Source organism: Pygoscelis adeliae, unplaced genomic scaffold (assembly GCF_000699105.1).
Source record: "Pygoscelis adeliae isolate BGI_AS28 unplaced genomic scaffold, ASM69910v1 Scaffold45, whole genome shotgun sequence".
Lineage (NCBI taxonomy): Eukaryota > Metazoa > Chordata > Aves > Sphenisciformes > Spheniscidae > Pygoscelis > Pygoscelis adeliae.
The window spans coordinates 5,571,687-5,593,680 of record NW_008825114.1 but is presented as its reverse complement, the minus strand read 5'-3'; the positions used below and the strand labels follow the sequence as shown (position 1 = coordinate 5,593,680).

Sequence of the window (21,994 nt, the reverse complement as noted above, 5' to 3'; positions counted from 1 at the left end):
TACTCTTGTTTTTCCATGCTTAGAAGCCAAAGCCAACATGTAGAAAACAGTTGTTTAAACTGATTCCAAAATGCACATTTATATATTTTGACAAGCAACTTGTGAAATAAGTCAAAAAACCTACACCACCTCTGTATCACTGCTTAAAAATCTAAAAAGAAAAAGTTTTGCCTTTCAGTGACAGCCACAGGTAGCTTTAGCTATCATAGAAAAACAGCTCTGACTCTGTTAAGCCAGAAAATGAAGAAAAACTCATTTGCAATTTCTGTTTGCCACAGAACTCCTTTCAGCAACTGGATTGGTGGCTGAAGTACATGTGGGTGGTAGGAAAACCAGCGAACTTGTGTGTGACCAAAGCCAAAGGCAATGGTACTCCACAAAAAGGAACTATCACATCCTTGGGGTTTCAGTAGCAGACAGAGTTGCTCAACTGCTGCATTATATCACAGGCTGTTGATTCATTATTTGTTCAGAAAGAACATACCCATCATCACCATATGCTAGGTGGATAAGCTTGAAGACAGACATACCAAAAAAAGTCATAGGAAATAACCAGTTTTCATGGAAACTGACATATTTTTAAGCAGGACTTTGAATATAATGCAGTAAAATATTAAGCACAGCATGTGGTGTTCAAACTATGACAATACTTCTTCTTCTTCTTACTTGGAGTTGGATTTCAAACTGAGTCCTGCAATGTATCGCAATCTGTTTCAATAGTTCCATTTTAAGCACTGCCATCAGTTGGATATGACCTTCCCACAAACAACCTGCAAATTATTTATAGCAATATAAAATTAAATATATAAAATACATCAAACTTGGGAAGTTTCTGAAAGTATTACTTGCATGCCATTTTATTTCTTCACCATGTAAGGTAATGTAGTAATCAAGACTCTTGCCAACTCATTAGAAAATTGGATAGGTCAGCTGCTAGTTTATCAGCTGTGTATTGGTGAATAATATAAGCACATAGTTATGGATGTGTTCCAGATAGAGGCTACAACAACACCTGCAAAAAGATTATGAACAAATATTCAGTACTATGTAGAAGGGGACAAAGAAAACAAAGCTGAAACAAAGCCAGAAGGACAAGATAACCTATCCAAATAAAATCAATGTTAGCAAAATAAATCAAAGAAAGGGAAAAGAAAGGAAAAGGAGAAATATTCTTTAAAGTTTGCAAAACTCACATTATGCAGTAAGAAGAGGAAGAAAATGTGGCCAAAAGAACAAACAATTAATGAACTTTTAGAAATTACAACTAAATTCTGAAGTTATTCAATATTAGGGTTGGTTGGTTGTTTTTTTGGATAAATTACATTCAGAGAAGTTTGGAGAAATTCATCTGAAGGACAGAAGTAGGAATTGAGGTGCTCCTTATAAAACTGAACAGAAACCAGTGCTTAAGACGTGCATAATGTTAATGACTGGAACACATGGGAAAACACATTAAGAGTCTGAGCTAATGCATCATGATGGAAGAAGGAACTCAGATGAATGCCAGTTAAACAAAAAAGGAGTGTGCTTTTAAGAAGCATTGATTTATCTTCACTTCCTAAGGCCTTTACATAAGTCCTCTCCCTGCACATAAAGACCAATCTTGCCAGTTTGGATTTTAAGAGTCATGTTTGGTGGTGTTTGGTTTGGTGAGTCAGCTGATAACTGATCTGCTAAAACAGGGAGAAATGGGATGTTCCAGAAAAAAGACACATTTGGGTGGATTCACAGGAAATTTTCCTTTGTTAAGGGTTCTTTTCTGAAATGAAAGAAAGGTAATGCTGGAGGAGGGAGATAGTTGTTGCATATAAATACACAGCAAAATAACCACATAAAATTTAGACTTACTAAATTCAGTAAAGTTGTAAGAAATAACACATTAAACTACTGCTGTAAATTCAGCTGATGTTAGCAGAGCTGTATTAGGAACAAATTTGGCCTAGCATGTTTAATATGTAAAGGACACAAACAGGATAAATCAAAAATGGGGGCAATATTCCTGGAAGAGACATTATTTTATCCCTCAAAAAAATGTGAAATACTTTCTACACTCAACCCAAGCTCTTATTTCATTTCAGCCAGATGCAGGATTCCTTTTTTTCTTATATCATTGTTAAATTCAACTGTAAGAGACACCTTGCAAGAATAGTTCATGTAATTGGTTTATGACATCCATTTAGAATCAGATATCTTGCAAATGCTGCAAAGCAGAAATCCTTGAATGGTTCATAATATCATCTTTTACTACCTATAAGTAAACCAAGTATTTCATGACTGTATTTTTATTCACACACACAAAACTTAAGGAATGAAAATTTACTTCTACAGACAATGACACCAACAGAGGCCACAATCCAATGTAATTTTGCTAATGAGAAATTTGGTGTATTGCGTCTTTAGAGAACAAGGATAATACTCAAACTACCTGTGTTTACTGTGTAGATTCCAGCTGATTACATCACAAGCTAAATCAAATGGAATTGTTTTTGAAGAACAGATGGAAAAATAATAGTCAAAACAACTATGGAGAAATAATTAAAAGTTGAAGAATGGTGATTAAGATGCTTATGGGGAAGATGCTATTTCTAGATGTCATCCAGAGGTTGCAAAAGGGATTTACCAATGCCATGATCCAAAAAAAATGAAAAAAAGTGTTTCTTGAGAAAAGAACTGAGATGGCAGGAGAAAAAGGTTCAATGAGCATCCAGTACTCTAGGTGAAACAGCAGTGAGCTATTTGGGATGAAACCTGGTAGCTAGGCTCAGCCTTGGTATATTATGATACTTCTGGGTAAGACCCAACTGTATATACTTTTAATTACTTTCTCTTCCATTTATCATGCATCTGGGGGCAAAAAAAATATTTAAGACATTTCATACAAGCTAGTCTTGAATGTCCTGTACAAGTAAAACATAAATCAGCCCGTCTAAGAGTACTCACACAAAAAGAAGACTGCAAGGGCAAATGCAGGAGAAAAAAAGGTATCTGGGTATCTTCATTGTAGAGGGAAAAAAAAGTTTAAATCTGAATAAGATAAATATGTAGAATACCTTTGCTGCAGATAATGTCATAGTCCCATTCCAACAAAAAAAGTGTTATGACACTTTTATGACACTGTGTTATTTTACAAGAGTTAAGCAGATAATTTCTGTGCACATGTAAATGGTCTTTTTCAAGAATTACAAATTTATAGGTGATGCAGAATGTGAAAGTTCTGGGACACTCTACTTTGGTCTGCTAAATTAAAGGAACCTCTAGATCTCAAGCCAGTTAGAGCCATTCCTGTTATCTTCAAGCAATTCTTCTGGAAAATCTGTTCCTAAATGAAGGGCCACAGTATAGCTACATGGCCAATATATTTGTGCTAGAGTTAATCTCGCCAGCTGGCTCCACTGGAATCACTGTTCTCTCAGGCTCTGAAAATGGAAAATTCACTACTAGTGAGGAGTTACCATGGGAGAGATTGCTCTTGTTCTTTTCACAGAGAATAAGATAGGGCACAAAGAAAAGAGCTGCTAACATTTTTGGTGTGGTCTTTCCATACAAGGTCATATATTGGATACATAGAATACTTGCCACCTTTTTCTTCACTTATCCTGCAATTATTCCAGTCCATAAAAACAGGTGGATCTGTGAAGTTCTCATTTTGCAGTTTCTTCACAAAAGCACATTGAGGGAGTGATTCTTATTTCTACAGGCCGAGGACACAATCGCACAAGCATGTGTGTGTTCCCCAAGACTAAGGATTCAAGTTCCATCAAGACTCCTTTATCTGGCCTGCCTTCTGAGCTGCAGGTTGCAAATGTAATAACATTCTCTGCTGGCTTTTAAATTCATTACTGAAGGGTGTGATTTCATGCATTAGTATGTTCACACTCATTTATTACCAGCCTAATCATCAGGCACATTTACACAGTATTCATTGCTCCTTATCCAGGTATTCCTTCAGGGCATTGACCACCTTTTGGAATTTCATCATTTCTGCTTAAGTTCCACATAAATCAGCCAGAAAAATATCAAGGAATTTCCCATATTCATTGCTTAAGCCATTTAAAACTAGGCTGGGTAAAATATTTGACAGTATGCTGCATAAAGCACTAAAGAATTTAATTTCCTGCTGTGGAAGTGGGATTGATAAGATAATCTAATGTAGCATCTCCCTGTCCAATATCCAGTTTCTTGATCACTAGTGCTTTAAAAAAAATCATTCCTTAAGGTAGCTGCTTCTCAGCATTGCTCGATTTTTTCTTTTCTATTTTTTTTTCTTTTTAACATTAAGACTATTCATTTCTCAGTTTGATGGCACATTTTTAAAATACTTCTATTAACAGCAGTCTTTCTTACTGCATCTATCTTCATTAATCTCCATTATTATCCAGTTATATGTCTTTAAAGCACTCAGCTCCTCTGCAGCTCAGAGGGCAATTCACACCATATATCATTTCACAGTTATGACATTGCATTTCTCAAGAGAGGAGGAAAGGGAAAAAGATTTCTGCAGTGAGATTTTCACTCGTAGCCCTTCCTGAATATGCGACAGCAACCAGCAGACAGTAAATCCAGTATCTGGGAGTCAAACTTCTTTGCACAGACTGTATTCACCAGTGCATAGTTTTTTATATGAAACAAACAAAAAAACCCAATGAAGATAATAAAATTACAGTTGAAAACAAAACCAGTGTCATATAATCTTTTAAAAAGATACCTGATGTTAAATGGACTTGTCATTTTATAGTTTTGAAACTCTGAAAAAATTATCATTTTCTTTTCTTTTAAAGATTACTCTAAAACTTTTTTCAAGCATGGTTCTGAAACCCCCAAACTTGCTTTTCCATTAAATCTTTAATGTTAAATATCTTCCATCATTTTATGTATAACACTACTTATTAGGAAAAATGCATATACTGTTGATAAAGTTGTAAAGACAATGTCTTTTAGACAAGAGAAACTGTACTTTTTAGTCTTGTGACATATTTCGTATTTTCTGAAAAAGCCTATTGAACATTGCAGATGGCAATACATAGGTGTTATTTTTCAAGAAATTATGCACTTGAATTGGTATTTCAATCATGAATGTTGTGCTGTTCACTCTCTTCTTTATAAAATCATCTGACAAATTATTGTAATAAACACTGTGAACAACATGAACCAGGTTGATTTTATTGCATTGTTTATCCTAAAGATGACACATGTGGAAAAACAACCATAGTTACTCAGAACTGGATCAACATAATCTCATGTTTGCAAGATGACTTTAGAGGTTGAAATAAGTCTTCAGGAATTTTTTCTGCTTTCTGATTTCTGCTCTTTCCATTAAGCCAAGAATTTCTACTGTAAATACAGAATCTGTGTGCTGGGCTGATATATAGTGTTGATCATGCTATTTTGGTCCTCATCACAAGGCAAATCAGCCATAAGATCTAGGGTTAAGCTTTATGATGACGTGGGGTATTTGACACACATGTTCCTCACCTGACTGTGATACAGAGGAGGATAAAGGAAATAGGCAAATGGCAACACAATAATGGACAAGGAATAACAAGGAATAGAAGTGTACCCATACGGGTGGGACCAGAAGTCACACGATCACATAAGAGTGTGGCCTGGATGTGGAAGGAGGAAACATGCACTTGAGCAAGGATCCCAGGCAGCACAATAGACAGGATATAATTTCTGATGTACAAAAAAACAGACTTTTAAGGGTGGAGGAATCTCTAAAATTGGAGGTTCCCATCCTGGGGACCTGCAACTATAACTAGAGTATAGCTGCTGAAAAGTATTATACATGCTGCAAAGACAAGAACAAAAGCAAAGGTGTATTCACAATATAACAATGATATCTAACTGCCTTCTCCCACTTTCAGGTCACTGTCATCTACAAATCTTATCCTGAAACACTTCCTTTTGCTAAAATTTGTTCAAATTGATTAAAATTGTTTACCCATAACATCACTTGGTCACGATAACCTGTAAAAGAATAAGAAGGGACACAGTGTCTTAAAAAAGACATTAGCACAGACCAAATGTTCTCAGGTAGGGACAAATCAGGGATTGGTTTTGGATATGGAGTTCTGCAATGTTACTGGAGGAACTGATATTAATAGGAATCATGTCACTATAGGAAGATATCTTTCCAAACATGGATAGTTACTAACAACAGGATACTGAGATTTCTGGATGCAGCAGCTCAGAGAGTTCTTGACCAATGAGTCACTAAACCTGTAAGAGGAAGTGCTATTTTAAATCTGGTAATTTAGGTAGAGAAATTATAGAACTTGTCATAGAAAATAATCTCATTAAAAAATAGATGTGTGCCCTTCCCATTAGGCTTTGTAAAGAAAATTTGAATAGGTTCTTTATTAGCCTATAGCTAATAAATATAGTATTGTGAATAAATACAGTGAAATAGACAAGGTAAAAAAAAAAAAGGAAATTTCTGCAGTGAGGAGGGAATTGGGGTGAGAGAATGTCTATATATACAGCTGGGAAATCACGTAAAGATTTTTTTCTCCTATAAAGAAAGGTGATATAGAATATGAGGACAAAGTTAAAACTGGAAACAGGGCTCATGACATGAAAAGGAAAGCAACCATGTAAGGAAGAAGGCAGTAGTTTAAGCCACTCAAGTCAGAAGGCAGAAAGCTATTCATCCATCCTGCAACATCAAGAAGTTTAAAAAATAGACAAAAAAAAGTCTGGCAGGGTAGTTTTATCAGATTTCTTTTGTAAGATAAATGTAAAACACAACATAAGCAAAGTTGGAAATAACATTTCTAACTATGAAAGCAATGAGGTCTTGGAATAACCTTGCACTAAAAGCAGCAGAGCAAACAACTTAAATAGAATTTTGATGAGTCCTCAGAGGTTTATAAACTGAATTACAGGATGATGTTTCCTGCCACAGGGGGTATATTCCATTCATATATTTCTTTTTGTCTTTCCCCCTTGTTATCTTCATGCACTAAATTTGAAGATAGTTTGCTCAAAAGGAAGTTAAAGGCAAGCTTTTGGTGTGCAAAAGCCTCACAGAAGATTATATTCAAAAGTCCTTAACTTCACTTGGGTCCTATACAGAGTTTTCAGAGATGAACTGTAGGATCGGCATTTAGGAAGTAAAATTTAACACAGAAATGGTTGAAAAAAACAGATGTGGAAACTGGCAAGACTTGGTTAACACAGATCCCACTTTATTTATATCCCACAGAACTGGACAATCTCTTAAGAAGGGAAAAAGAAGCAATAGCAGACAAAGAGAGTCCAGGCATATCCAGAGGAAAAAAAAGGATAAAATAATTTGAAATTTTTAAGAAGGACTTAAGAATTGGGGTAAAATAAGGAAGAAGAAATGATTGCTAGAGAGGTAAATAATAATAAAATGCTTGTTTTTCTTCACTGTTTATTTATTTCAACCTGTTTCTAACTAATATCAATATAAAAAAATCAAGAGGGGATAATTTCTATCTATATTCATAATACTTCAGTATTATTATTCATGTAATGATTAGGAACAATATGTTCATAACCATACATTTATACAGAATTTCACAAGAAACTAAGATAGCTTTCATTTTCTGCAGAACTCAAGTAAAAGTCAAGGACAAATTCCTCTTCCTCAGACATATATCTTTAACTGGAATGATGTCAGCCTGATGGTGGTCTGTAACCTTTAGCAGCCAATGGGCAATGTATTTTACTGTAGGCCTAAATGAGGACAGTATCAGAAGCACTTCTTGTTATCATAAGCAATATCTTTCAGCTAAAATAATATCAAAGATCCACAAGCTGCTTAACTACATCTATAAAAATTACAACAAAAAGAAACAAAAGATTGCCCATAAATATTATTGCTAATGGTAATCTTCTCATTTTTAGTTGGTTAATGAGGGCAAAAAATATTACAGGTGGCTAATCTTTACTGATATATGAGGTCATTTTCCATTGCAGATCTTAATCCAAGTTTTAAAAAAAACTTTTTTTTTTTTTTTAATAATTGGGATACTATAGAATCCAAAATGGTAAGTTCCAGGACACCTATCCATTGCTTAATATAATAGACATGTGCTTTTGGAACTTTTTTTTAATTTGGAATTTGCTTCACTAAGCCACTAGTACGTTCTAACTCCATATTATTCTCTCTTCTGTAGCTGAAAGCTAAGTACACTTAAAATGTATTTGAAAACACAGATTATGGATAGATAATTATAATATTTATTTTTATATTAAATTTGTGTCTAGCAGTATAAACATATTTACTGCTATATAAATTTATGTCTGTACAGAGATACTTAAAATCAACAAATATAAATGTGCTTATTTATATCTACCATTTACCATCAGACAAAGACCTCAATACCAGAAGTAAAACCAGAAATCTTAGCCTTATTTTTCACAACAAATTTTAAAGCAAATCCAAGTAAAAAAGGAAACAAAAAACCACAAGTAACATCACCATTGGGGCCTAAACAAAGAAACAGAAATGAAAAAGAAAGTCCAGTTTCTGTAGAGAAAACAGCAATGCAGGGGAGGGTCACATTTTTTAATTAGCTGTTCTTTTAATGATCCATTAATATAACAAGACACATATTTAGTGTTGATGATACTGTAATGTTTCCTGGGCTTATGCATATTCATGATAAAATATCTCTTTATCTAAACCATTTGCTCCCTGATTCTGGAGTCTGTTCTTTATATGTATTTGTCATTTCTGCATGCAATAGGTGTTAGCATTTCTACCAGTAAGTTAGTATGGAACCACCTCCAGTGATTCCTTTTGTTTATATTGCAACCCTCCTAAAATACTAATATCCTGAAGTCTTCAGTTTGTAGCTGCTGATGAACACAGAATGACAGCCTTTGAGACTAACTAAATTCATGATGCAATCTTGTGATTTTAAGCAATTTGTAACTAGACAATTAATTATCTGTTATTCCTGCCTACACTTTCATACCTGTTCCTATGGGACCTTCTGTGCACAGCAAAAATATGTTCACGTGACTATCTTGGACACTGTTATTTACATTCCAAAATTATTTTGCTTGAACAGCATATATTCTTAAGGGCATGGCTGCCATCCAGGGGGACCTTGACAGAAATTTGCCAACCAGAACATCTTCCCCAGGAAGGCAGAACCCTGCAGGGTGCAGGCTGGGGCCAGCGGGGCCAGGGAGCAGCTCCGGGGGATGGCCTGGCGGGCAGTGAGCTGAGCAGGGGCCACCCATGTACCTGGGCAGCAACGAGGGACAGCGTTGCCTGGGGATGTGAGCACAAGACAGCCCCAAGAGCCAGGGAAGGGATTGTCCCCTCTACACTGTGTTCATCAGACTACATCAGGAATATTACCCTGCGTGCAGGAAAGACATCAACAAACTGGCTGGAGATGAGAGGAAGCCACCAAGGTAGTGGGGCTGGAGCCCTTGCCCTGCGAGGAGAGTCTGTGGGACCAGGGCTGGTTCAGCTGGGAGAAGAGATGGCTTCAGGGGCACCCAACAGCATCCACGGCACTGACGGGAGGGGATGAAGGAGAGAGATGCAGCTGGGCTCTTCACAACAGTGCATGGAGGGACGGCAAGAGGCAGCGGCACAAGCTGAAACAGGAGAGGCTCAAGCTGGAGATATGGAGAACCCTGTTCCCCAGGAGGACAGCCCAGTGGTGGAGCCGGGGCCCAGGGAAGTTGGGATGTCTCCTGCCTGCGGAGTTTCATGCCCTGACTGTGTGAAGCCCTGAGCAGCCTGGTTTGACCCCCTGGCTAAGCCTGCTCTGGGCCCGGCTGGGACTGGAGACCTCCCCAGGTCCCTGTCAGCCTGTGCAAGTACATGGGTCTGTGATTCTTGTTGAGAACAAACAGTAATTAGGCTTGCTTTGGGTTGGTTTATAGCACCTCGAATTAGAGTGATCTTGCCCCTCTGTATCTTTCCTGAGGTACTTGTCCACTTTCCTCATGCAGCAGAATTTGTCTGCAAGCATCTGCCCCAAATCCTCACACGCTCACCTGTTTTCTTTGTAGTATCAGACTCACTGCCTCTTTCCACTCAATCCTTAATGCCTTTCCATTCATTAGTTCATCAGTTCAGTCAATTCATGCCTTGTTTATTATCTCCTGTTACAAAAAACATTGCCTGTTCCCTATACCTTCTCAATCTCCTATCTCTTTTTATTATTTCCCATGACTACCTAATCTCCTAGTGCCCATATATCATCACAGACTGAGAAAAACGTAGAAAATTAAGACCCAGAAGATGCTACCAAAGAGACCTGAACATGAAGTCAATTCCTAAGATATCATTTTTCATATCTACACACCAAGTGAATGCAAATTGAGCAACTATGAACTACCATAAAGTTAATTTTACACTCATGAAATGGTCTATAAGGATTTAACCACACAGTTTTCCCTCTGCTATAAATTGTGCAAAGTCAGCGGAGCTTGCTAAAGTGATTTTTCTTCCATTCTGTATGCCAAGGCTGACACAAAGGATATCATACAAAATAATTTTGCTAACATTATTTTGCGTAGTTTCTCATGGACATTTAAGCACAGAGAGACACTGAAGAAAACTAAATGGCTGCATATGATAATAGTGGGAATTTCCAGCAGTATGTTGAAATGTGGATTTGGTTACATACAACACCAAGCAAGCACATTTGTTAACACAATTAAAACAGTTTTTTGGAAAAAAAGAAGTAAATGTCTTCATAAGTCAACGAAGACATATTCCTATACTGTAAATTAATAATTTTTGTGAAAGCAGCAATTTAAATTAAAATGCAGCTCTGTTTCCTGAAGTTCAAAAAAGCCTATGCTGTGCACTAAGCTTAGCAGACTAGTTCAGAAACAAGAGGACGGAACAAATACCTACCCAATATACAGTATTTTCTCTTCACAATTTTTCTTGCTCCCTCCCTTCATTGTTCCTTTTCAAACAATTTCATCAAAGCAGACCACTAATTCATCTTGTTAGATTTTGAAACCACAAAAAGCAAGTGGTTTTGAATTAATCATTAAAAATTCACTCAATATTACTGACAATACTGTACCTAAGTTCTATTTCGGATATCAGGCTTCCAACAAATCCACCAGCTTAAGCCAAAGAGGTAGAATAGGCTGATTTTTTTTGGGGGGGGGTGGGTGGGAGGGGAAGGGAGAAATAAAAAGCTCATAGAGCTGCTTCTGGAATAAATCACTGCTGTATTTTCTTTTCTGTAGGTTAAAACCAAAGAGATAAAAATTCATACACACATATTTCAAACTCTGTGGATCCAACTTCACTATACACCAACCACTGTAGTTTCTAAATAGACACAGAGTATCCACTATACCTTGCAGGTTCTTAGGCACATTTCTTAAAATATTTAAAAAATAATCTATTTGATTGTTTTATATTCATATATGAAAGCTAGAGTGCTTCATCAAGATTAATGTAAAAAGGTGAAAAATCTTTCTACAACCTATTTTATCACAATTCTGGTATAACTCATAGAGAACTGAAGGCAAAAAAAAATTCTCTCTGATGAAGATAACACAACTGCTCTGCAATGCATGCAGGAATAAAAGTCACATCATACCTTTCTTGCAACACAAAAATGCAACAGAATTTTTTTCCACAGCATGGGAAAGAAGTAAAAATTCTCATCATGTAGAAGATTGTGTCTAGAATTTTCAGTGGCAAGTGAAGGAACTGGCTCTGAGTACTTAGACCACATTAAATCCATCTTTTGCTCCCCATAAATTCTCAGTAAAATTCTTGGTCCAGGTCTTAGTCCAGAAGCTGCACGATGGGTAAGGTATAGAGTGTCTGAAAACTGAATGCAGTGCACAGGGAGTGGTGAACAGATTTATTTCTATGATCCATTACAGCATAGGGAAAACTCACCTCTGCATAAAAAGAACTTTCTTAGGGGTGAGTATTATACTGAAAAATGAATTCCTGGATTCCTGGATGGATGATACCCCACCCTTCCTTCTTGTTCAAACCTCACTATCTTCTGGTCCTAATGCAGATTCATTCCTATCTTCATCACAAATAGGAGTGATAATAAATACCTACCATAGTACATTCATATTCAAAAAAGAAGATTGTTCCAGTGCCCACACTATTGCACCTGAGGAAGAGGGAAGAACAAATACAGCTGCTACTGACGGAGACCAGGTAAGAATGACAGAGAGCAAAAACCTACATCGAACAGAAATAAGCTTCCTGTTCAAATAGTAATCTCTCTGTAGAATGATAAGTAACTAATGCTTTTTGGATAAGACATTGTAGGCATAAAAGGTTGTACAAGATGATGCAAAAATTGAATACATTTATTTTGAAAGCACACTCCAACAACAGTCTCTGTGTAGCAGAAAAAGTATTACAGTGGATGTTATTATTACAGTGGATTGTCATTTCAAGGCTAGGTATTATATGTCCTATACCTTGTAGCAGAATTTTTCTGATAAACCCGCTGATTAGACTCTACCAATAATCTTTTGCTACTTGCTTTCCCAAAAGTCTGCAAAAAAATCTGGTATGATCAGACTGACAAACATCTTGTTAAAAGGCATAATGGAGTACCGCCAAGATATTTGGATACAGGCCTACACTACTAGTCTGAAAGCTACAAGTAAGGAAGAGAAGCCATGGAAAGCATACAAGAATAAAACTGAGGCTGACTTGAATGTAATCTTCAAATAAGGATTTAATAAGACAATTATGGAATGTTAATTAAAAATGCCAACAGATTAAACACATTCATCATGATTTAACAATTCAGTATGTAGCAACTGATTATTGAAACCACATTGTGCTTAATGGTACTGCAATTGAGGATGAGCAATTTAGGATTTATTCTGATTCTGTGCTCATCCATTCATAGCTTTTCAAGTAATTACCATTCCAAATCTAGATATTAGGAGAAGAGTAAATGCTACAAAACTGTTCTCCAAGCAACCACTTGATTCTGACCATGTACAGGCTTTAGCCAGGTCTACAAACTCACTTGCTGATTTCTTTATCTGAACATGGAATCATATGAGTTTTGTCTATAGGTATGCTTGTACAAAGTCACTTCTAAAAGTTTATGCTCTTGTATACCATCAGTGTAAGCTTTATGGCAACCATGAGATGAGGATCACATTAACATCCTTAAAAAAAAAGAAAAGGAAAGGAAAGAGACCTAGGGAAAGGAAAACAGGCTTTCTGGCACTGACAGTGAAGATGTTAGAACCCAAGCCTTCTGATCGTTGGTGTAAACTATATACTCATCCACCAGTGCTTTTTGCTGATACTGAAATTGGCAGTGTCCTACTTAACACAGTTCAGGAGCAGGAGTTTCCAAAACCCTTCATCAGTGTCCTAGACCAGAGGCAACCCAAAAAACCAGGCCATGATATGATGGCACACATGACAGCTAGGAAATATGCAGGCATTCAGACTTTCTTTTAGGTCAGAAAACTAAATTTAGACTCTGAACCCTGCCAGTGATTTTTCAGTAATATAATTTTTCTAGGAATAATGCCCTGGCATAACTTAGTGTGACCCAAAAAGGGAAAAGCTTAAGCATTTCTAATATTCTCTAATCTCTCTGATGTGCTACCTCTCCCTTAGATAGTCAAAGCTCCCTAGGCTGGATTCTACAGCCCTCATCCTCAGGAGGCAGCCTGGGCCCATGTGAACAGGGAATGGAAAAAAATAATCCCCCTTTCATTTGCAGGGATGCTGAGGGGCATTGACCAAGAGTGGAGGACTGCAGACAGAATCCCTATTAACTGTAAAAGGCAGTGTTGATCCCAAAGTCTCTATGTCTATATTCAGTGCAGCTAAGAAAGCTCTGTACAACTGGTAAGCAAGAGAAGCATTCTTGAAAAACCTGTAGTCCTAAAGCATCACAGGTCATAGTTCAGAAGTGTCTTTATAACTACCGGACAAGCAAAACTGAAAGAAGAAGCTGTGACTTGTTCCTCTAGTTTGTGTCGGACAACTTAGTAGTGAGCATTTGCTAAAATGTCTGCATTACTTCAGACTTCTGAGATTCATGTTGCAAACATAGCATCTAGATAGACATATGCACATTATAAAGGGGTATGTGTTTGTACCTATATCTGCAATTAGCTATATATGGCATATATGTATTTTATATATATACATACAAAGAAAGAAAACTAACAGACCTTCAAAGATATACCAGCCTAACACAGAAATATGAAGGTATAAGGAACGGCAAACTTGCAAGCAGCTAAAGCTATGCAACCACATTTTTTACTAGCATGATCAGTTAATATTTATAAAATAGAAAATCAGCAAACATTTGCCTAGCAGTAGAAAAAAGTATTTTATTCAAGGATGTAATCTAAGTCCAACAAAAAGGAACATTTTCCTCCAAAATGTTTAAATGAGCTAGTAATTTTATGATCACTAGTTGTTAAAAGATTATAGCTCTTTTCACTCATGCTTTACCTTCTATAGAACAATTCGAGGTGAAATTCATGACCTCAGGCAGAGAAGGAAGTTTGGAATACCTCAGGTCAGTATCCTATCTTCTTGCTAGAGACCTTTTATATTATTTTTTCATCTACTTGATGCTTACCCTTTACCCATTGTACCTTATTTAATAAATTCCATAAAAATTATTATATAAATTTTGCCAATGGTATAAAAAAGAGAAATTTCTCATTTTAACGAATTAAGACCTTATAAAACAGGAAAGTTGAGTGTTTGCTTTGAAAAGCTTTGAAAAGCTAGAATTATACATATTTTGAGTAACAACTCTTTTTAACTATTTCCTTCATGAACTATTTACACTACAGCTGCAATTTACAGTTTCAAAAGACCTTTATTAAAATGCACAGAAGCAAGACTTTCACACATAAAGAGCATCCCCATATTGTACTAGTGCAAAATAAGCTACTGGTTATTTGAATTAAGCTTATATAGAATGGAAACAGTGTAATGAAAAAAGAGTTTCCAGTACTTCAGTGAAGCAAACAGAAAAGCTACTTAATCTGATGGAAACTAGGGAAATTTTCAGTTGTAGGGAAGAGGTGTCTGGAACAGATATGAATAAATTTAACTCTATTTAAGTACTGTGGTAGACCAAACAGTGTTCTATATCATTACACAAACAATGGCTTAGTTGTGTTTCAATTTTTCATTTTCCTAATGTGGGCAAGGCTAATAACTCAGTCTTTCTAAAAACAGCCTCCTTTCCTTCTGCGTCAACTCCAGCACTAGATACAGTCACGGGACAGTTTTGGCAGCTGTGGGACCTGGATTCAAAGCTTTGGAATGTAATCTTTTTTTCTTTTGAGCAGTAGTGCCTCGATTGGCTTTCTAACAGAAAAAGAAAAATATAGGAACAGTTGGGGATCCAAAACATTCAATGGTCATGCTTCTATTTTTAAAGAGATGTAAATAATATCATTCAGAGGCAATCAGAAAAATGGACAAGAAAGCATTAGATATTTTGGTATGTGAGTGCTTGTAGACATTTAGAATTAAGGCAAGTGGGAAATGCCAACGGTCCATCCTATTTTTTGTTTTCGATGATCTACAGATATCTAAACATATTTCTTTCCCTTTTTAAAGCAGGTGAACATTTAAGATAAAAACCTTGATCAACTTAGACAACTTAGTCTGGAGGAAATAAGTAACAATTTTCTAAAGCATAGAATGAAAAGCATTTCAAAACGTTTGTGGCAGGAAATTATTTTCACTGAAAATTGTCTATGCTCAAAACAGCAAGTGGATAAGGAACAGTCATGAATGTGGGCTGAATCATGAGACAGAAGTTTAACAAAATATTTTTTTTAAAGATTACTATGATATATTAAAGAACTTGACAATTATCAGTTGTGAGAAGAGTACCACAAAGGATGATATTACTCAGTAAAATCAGAACACAATTTATCAGCCAGCAGCCAAGTGATTTTTCTGAACTGATGAAACAGCTGAGCCAGGTTATATGGAAGAAGAGAATCCCACTATCTGCAGTCAAGTTTCCATTTCACTGAACAAACTGAAAAGACTGCTCTCATCTCTAAAGAGATGAGATTTTCCCACAGCAATGATGTTTAACCTGCGGCCTAGGGGCATCCTGTTGTTCTAAAGAAACCAAGTGGCTATGGCATGAAAGTAAGCTTCACAAACCATGTTCTGCCATGCCATGCAGCTGCTACAGGCGGCCTGTGAGAAGTCTGTGCCCTAACTGTTTCCCGCTGCTTTCCTTACCACCCCAGACAAAGCCCCAGTTTAATTTGGATCTCTCTGAGGGCATTATTTTCCAGAGAACTCTTAAACAATTCCTGGTCTCTGGGTGCAAGTAGAAATTCAGGCAGCTCTGCTTTACACCCCAAAATATTGAGGTCAATCTCATGGTTTTGCAAGGACAGACTCATGATTTTCAAATAATTGGGTTGGCAGCAACATACATAGGACTGTCTTAACTTGCACCAGGGAGATCTGTTCTCTACCAAGAGCAAATACAAGGTATAGCTAGTCAAAGAGTCCCTCCTATCCTAAAAGCATTTTTCTTTATCTGTCATGTCAGCAGTTGCATGGGGCAGGCCCTGTAATTCCTGCAGTCTGGTGATTTCCCATCCCTAAGGAGCTCAAAGCTGGATTCTGCAGCGCTGTTTTATAACCGTTTAGAAATACATGATCTTTAGCTGAGAAGCTTGGAAATTCCTTAGTCAATGGGCTGAGCATCCTCTACTGTTACACATCAAATAATTCAGAGTACAAAGGAAAAAAAAAATGGCTCAAAATTTTTATGGCTCAAAAAATAGCATCAATAATATGTTCATGATATTTAAATTCTGAAAATTATCCCTTCCATCTGAAATGCATAAGCAATACACTGTAAATACCAGAATCAACTGTTACCCAGGAAAAAAAAAAGTTTAGACACCCATCTGAGATTTTCTTCACTCTATACAAGGTTTGCTTTCATTCTTACTTCATAATTTTTTTTTATCTTAGACCTCAGCACAGAAAACTTTGGATTTTTGTCTAAGTTTTTAAATAATTTCTCAGTACAACAGTTATTTTTTATAGAGTTGCCTCAGGATTCATGAATCCCAAATAGTATTATCCCTGGCTTTCAGGAACACAGAAATAGGAAGTTTCAGAAAATTGTAGGATAATAATCTTTGGGACGATTTTTAAACTTAAAAATTTTTAAGTTTTGTTTCCACCAAACATCCATGTGCTCCATTATATTTTAATTATTTTGCCCTAGTTCTTAAATTATTTTCAATATTTTTTCCAGAAAAAGAAAGAAAACCAACCTAATTTAGGAACTGAGAGTTTCATACCTCAGTGGCTTCCTTTGAATAATTTCGTTAGTGTAATCTCAGCTACTGGCTTTGCACAAGACAGAAAATGATAAAAATATGTCTTCCTCTAGCTTCTAGTAATTCCCCCCCCCCGAAGTTAATGATGGTAGAGCTACACCAATAGACTTGCGTTTTAGTGCTTATATTGAAATGGAAACTCTAAGATCTAATGGCTACAGTATTAAGAGGATAAGTCACATTATTTGCAAGGATGGAAATATAATTGAAAGATAAGGAAAGCATCTCTGTGAGACATTTCAATGACCAAGATAAAGCCTACAGATTGTAGAAACAGGGTATCCGCTATGGTACAGCAAAAAAGGTGACATATTGTTTTGTATTCTTCATTGGACATTGACTATCACAAGTTAAGATATTTGGGCTAACATACTTTTTAACACACAAGCTTGCAAACAATTGCTTAAAACTGCCTCACAAGCAGGTTGTGTGAGTATTTCCTTATTAAGCATATTTGCTGTAGTAACTGGTTACAAAAAACGAAAGCTCTTTTGATGTCTCCAACTTTGGCTGGGAATTGCAAGGTATTATTATAGCACCATTGCTAACAGCTTTAAGGCATAGGCCCAGAAAGCTATACACATCTGCTCGCTGACTGTGGGCATTCTCTCGTTTGTACCATAACAGACTTTTCTGTCACCTTTGGAAATCCATCTCTTCTCCCAAATGGTTATGGAGTTATGGGGATACTATTTTTCAACATCAGAAGTGAAGCAAACGTTTTGGATGCTCTCAGATATCCACAGAAATAGTCATACATGGTCTTTTTTTTGAAGAGTGAAGACACATTCTTCAGACAGTAACTTCTAAGTCTGGATCACCAACCTGAATTTTCCCAAAAAGCATCAAACCAGCTCATGTCATCATCAGGGAAAAATACAAAAGTTAAAGTTTTTTATAAATGATAATTAAGACACTATCTGCACCGCTTTCATGGAGGCTCTGTGCACACACTGATTTGGAAAAGTTGCAAATATATAAGCCTATCCTATGTTAGTCACAGAATTCCTAAAAAGAACCAAAGTGGAAGATTTATAGGGGAAGTATGATAAAAGAGGCTGTTTTCTCTGTGTCTCATTTGTTAGAAAAACATTTTTGCAGTAAATTTTCTCATTAGATACACCATGATCACAGTGGAAATTACAGGAAAAAAGGATTGGTCCTATGAATTGAGAAAGATTGGTCCTGAAATATACCTTGTGCTTTCTGTTCTGGAAAACTATTCTCCATATCTCTGCCTCTGCAACAGTTTTTGTATCACTCTAGCCAAGCCACTTGTAGCATTTTTGCTGATATGTTAGTAATCACATACTCTTTGCTCTTGTAGATGTCTTACCTGTTATATTCAGCTTGATAGACAAAGATGCTGAGCGCTCATGATTGCATCTGAGGTCAATAGTTCCCCTCTGAACTTACTGCTATGTCATGTGAGGTGAATTGAAAAAAATGGATCCTCGTGTCTCAGATAGAGCACTCAAGAAAAGTAGATGCTTTTGATGTTAATGTTTGTGAGCCTTTGAGTCTACATCCATAAAATAGGAACAATATCCTGTCTACGTCACAGAAATTTAGGAAAACAAATTCACTAATATTTAAGAAACAGAAATTTAGATTAAGTGCCAGAGAAAAGCCCTTGTTGAAATTAACGCTTGTCTTTGAAATAAAGTCTGCATAGCACACAGTAAACAAGTCATGAGACCACACATACATTTAAAGTATTTCAGGCAAAATACAGAAAAGTTACTTCAAGCTCTTCCATCCTACCTGTTCCCTTTTGAATCAGTCATGCAGAGAAAACAGCATGTGCTTCTGTAGTTGAAGATGGTATTACAAAGAGATTAGGTTGGAATAAAAGTTCCTTAAGTCATACCTAAATGAAGACTGCAAAGTCATATTTTCTGTGGGATATTCTTTCAGTGTAGCTGTTTTCATACATACATAGCTGCACAGAAAGAAGATCACAGGAACAACACACCATCCTTGTGAAATAATAATAAAACAAGAACACTACCTTGAAGTCAAATATATGAATACTTTGCAGAGTACTTTCTGCTTGTGTGAACACCATCACGATACACTTATAAACGGGCATAAGACCAGCATAACTCAGAAAAACAACAAATCAGTTCACTGGTACCAACAAAATGGTAATAAAATGCTGCTTGCTTCTCTGGACCACAGAGAATAAATGGTTTTAATGAACAACAATTTCAGCTATACCTCCTCAATGAGTGGATAGGATAGCGGAAGACCGGCACGCTCTGTTCAATGAATCTTTATTGTCCTAGCAGTAAAGCAGTTGCTCGATACAATAATGAACTGCCATAAAATTACCCACAGTGGTAGAACAAAGTGTTGGTTTTGCCTGATCTGAAATCTCTTTTAGCAGCTGTAAAGCGCTAAGGATAACTTGTCTGAGATCAGATGGATTAGCACAAACACAGTGGATTGTTTAATGCCTTCACTCCTTTTGTTAACTGGATTCTTTGACCTGAGCAACAAGACTTATCAAAAGACATCCACCCCATCCTTCCGAAGTCCTAGCTCTACCAGCTCCCATCAATGATAATTGGCTAACATTCACTCATGCACTAAGAAAGGTAACTTCAGGCATTGCCCTCTGAGGCTATGAGAAAAAGTTGATTAAAAAGGTGGTAAGCATGGCTGTGCCAACACTTAATTATTCTAGAATCACTTTCCTTTTCTTTTCCTATCCTATAGAGCCTTTATTTTGAACTTTAATCCCTAAAATACATCACCAACTCATGGTAATATCAGAAGCTAATGCACCACCACTTCTGTTAAACCACAATGTGTTGGACATCATAATATATCAGCCCTTGAAAATATCAGACCTATAAATTTACTGCAGTTTAAAATCAGCTGGATTGCTTTATTTCATATTAAAGCATGATTAAGCATAACTCCCAAGTTCTTTACGTCCACATTCTTTTCTTCAGAAACACCAGAGAATTAGCTGCTAGACAGACATGAAATCCTTCAGACCTGAAAAAAATATCTTGCCAGGCATGTATAGAACAGAGTGAAAATATATTTTTCATAGAACTGTTTTCCCTGTTTGTTACATTCCTTGGTGCACTTTATAAAATTATTCATTTCAAAGCATTATTTATTTTTTACATAACCTGTGAATTTAACTTTACTCATTCATATTTAATAAAAAATAAACATCCTTTGCATGAGCAAATCAAACTATGATAGCAAATTAGACTGCCAAAATTCTGAATGAGAAAAATTTTCATTAGAAAGCAAAAGGCCAATCTGTTCTTCTTTTGAAAAAGTCTGTCCTTAAAATAATGAAACGTTATATGCATTTGACACCCATCCTATGAACAAGTCTTTATTTACATGGAATTTCTCATATTTTTAGGGTGACATTTTTATGTAGCAAATCTAATTTTGTAACTTTTCATAAATGATGAAGCAGAATGAAAGACCTATCACAAAAATCTGTATTTCTGCAAGCATTTCTCATAAAATATTTTAGAATAATAGAAGATTCCTACCGGATCTTCTGTTTTGTGGTTATTCAGCAAATCAGATAGGAAATCATCATGAAGACTTTCTCTCCGAATCAATGTAAATTCACGTAGGAAAACTGCTCCTTGATTTTGGTCTCCACAAACCTAGAAGAAAAACATGACATTAAGAAAAGCAAAATTCTAATTCTGCCATAGACACGATCATAATATCTAGATAAATCAGACTGGAAGATTGAAATGTCCATTAATAGTCCTTTGCCTTCCATTACTAAACTCATTCTAACTGGTCAGCATTGCCGTTGATGAAAACAAAGACATGCATTTAACGAAAGTCAGTAAGTTAATGAATAACTGCCATTTACATGAGATTCTGTTGTAAAATAAGTTTCTATGTTGTTACTTACAGCTATGGTCTATAAGGCAGTTAACAGTTAAAACCTCTTTTGTGAAATGAATTAATATTTAGAGTGCATTTTACTTTTTGGAACAGATCATGTTTGTCCAGCATTTTGACTGCTCTATCCTAAGAAGTTAGAGCTTAGAACTTCTGAGTGCCAGAAAAAATTCATATATAAGTACTTTGGCTAGCAAACTTAAATATGGATATGCATTCAAAATCATTTAAACTAACTTTACACCTATTGTTTTCAAGTTTAGGAAGATATATAAGCTACTTGAGAAAAAGGTTGTTTCTTCAGTAAGTATCTAACCAATACCTATCAAAATGACCTAGGTACTACTATAGCATTGTTATAGTATATCTTTTTTTTCTTTGGTTATCCAAGCCAAAGAATTATTTTTTTTTTAGGTTATAAAGTAAATTTTAAATGTTGGAAACTGATGAAATATCAGGGAGGGTTTTTTACATATCAATGTAATATGTTGCTTTTCATTAGACTGACTATAAAGAATTCCACTACAGGTGAAATATCCATAAAGTTTGTTAACAACCAGAAATAAGGCGTATATTATCAACTGGAAATCTAGTAGATTTTTCAGTTTTCAGCACTTCACAACATACTTTGAAGGTGACTCAACTTAGGAGAATAGTATGTTTTATCAAAATGGCTAAGTAAGAATATTTTATACTTTAGTATTTGACAACAGAGATTGCAACTCTAGTATGAATTAGGCAAGTGTAACAATCATAAATAATTTAT

General features: G+C 35.9%; 1 protein-coding gene across 1 annotated transcript in view; it reads right to left on the bottom strand.

Moving 5' to 3' along the window:
- ADAMTSL1 (ADAMTS-like 1) overlaps nt 1-21,994 on the bottom strand; it is a 468,861-nt gene that overhangs the window by 329,570 nt on the left and 117,297 nt on the right. Inside the window, exon 2 of the mRNA XM_009328162.1 lies at nt 20,859-20,978. Within this exon, the coding sequence (XP_009326437.1) occupies nt 20,859-20,978 (120 nt within the window). The remainder of the gene's footprint in view (nt 1-20,858; nt 20,979-21,994) is intronic.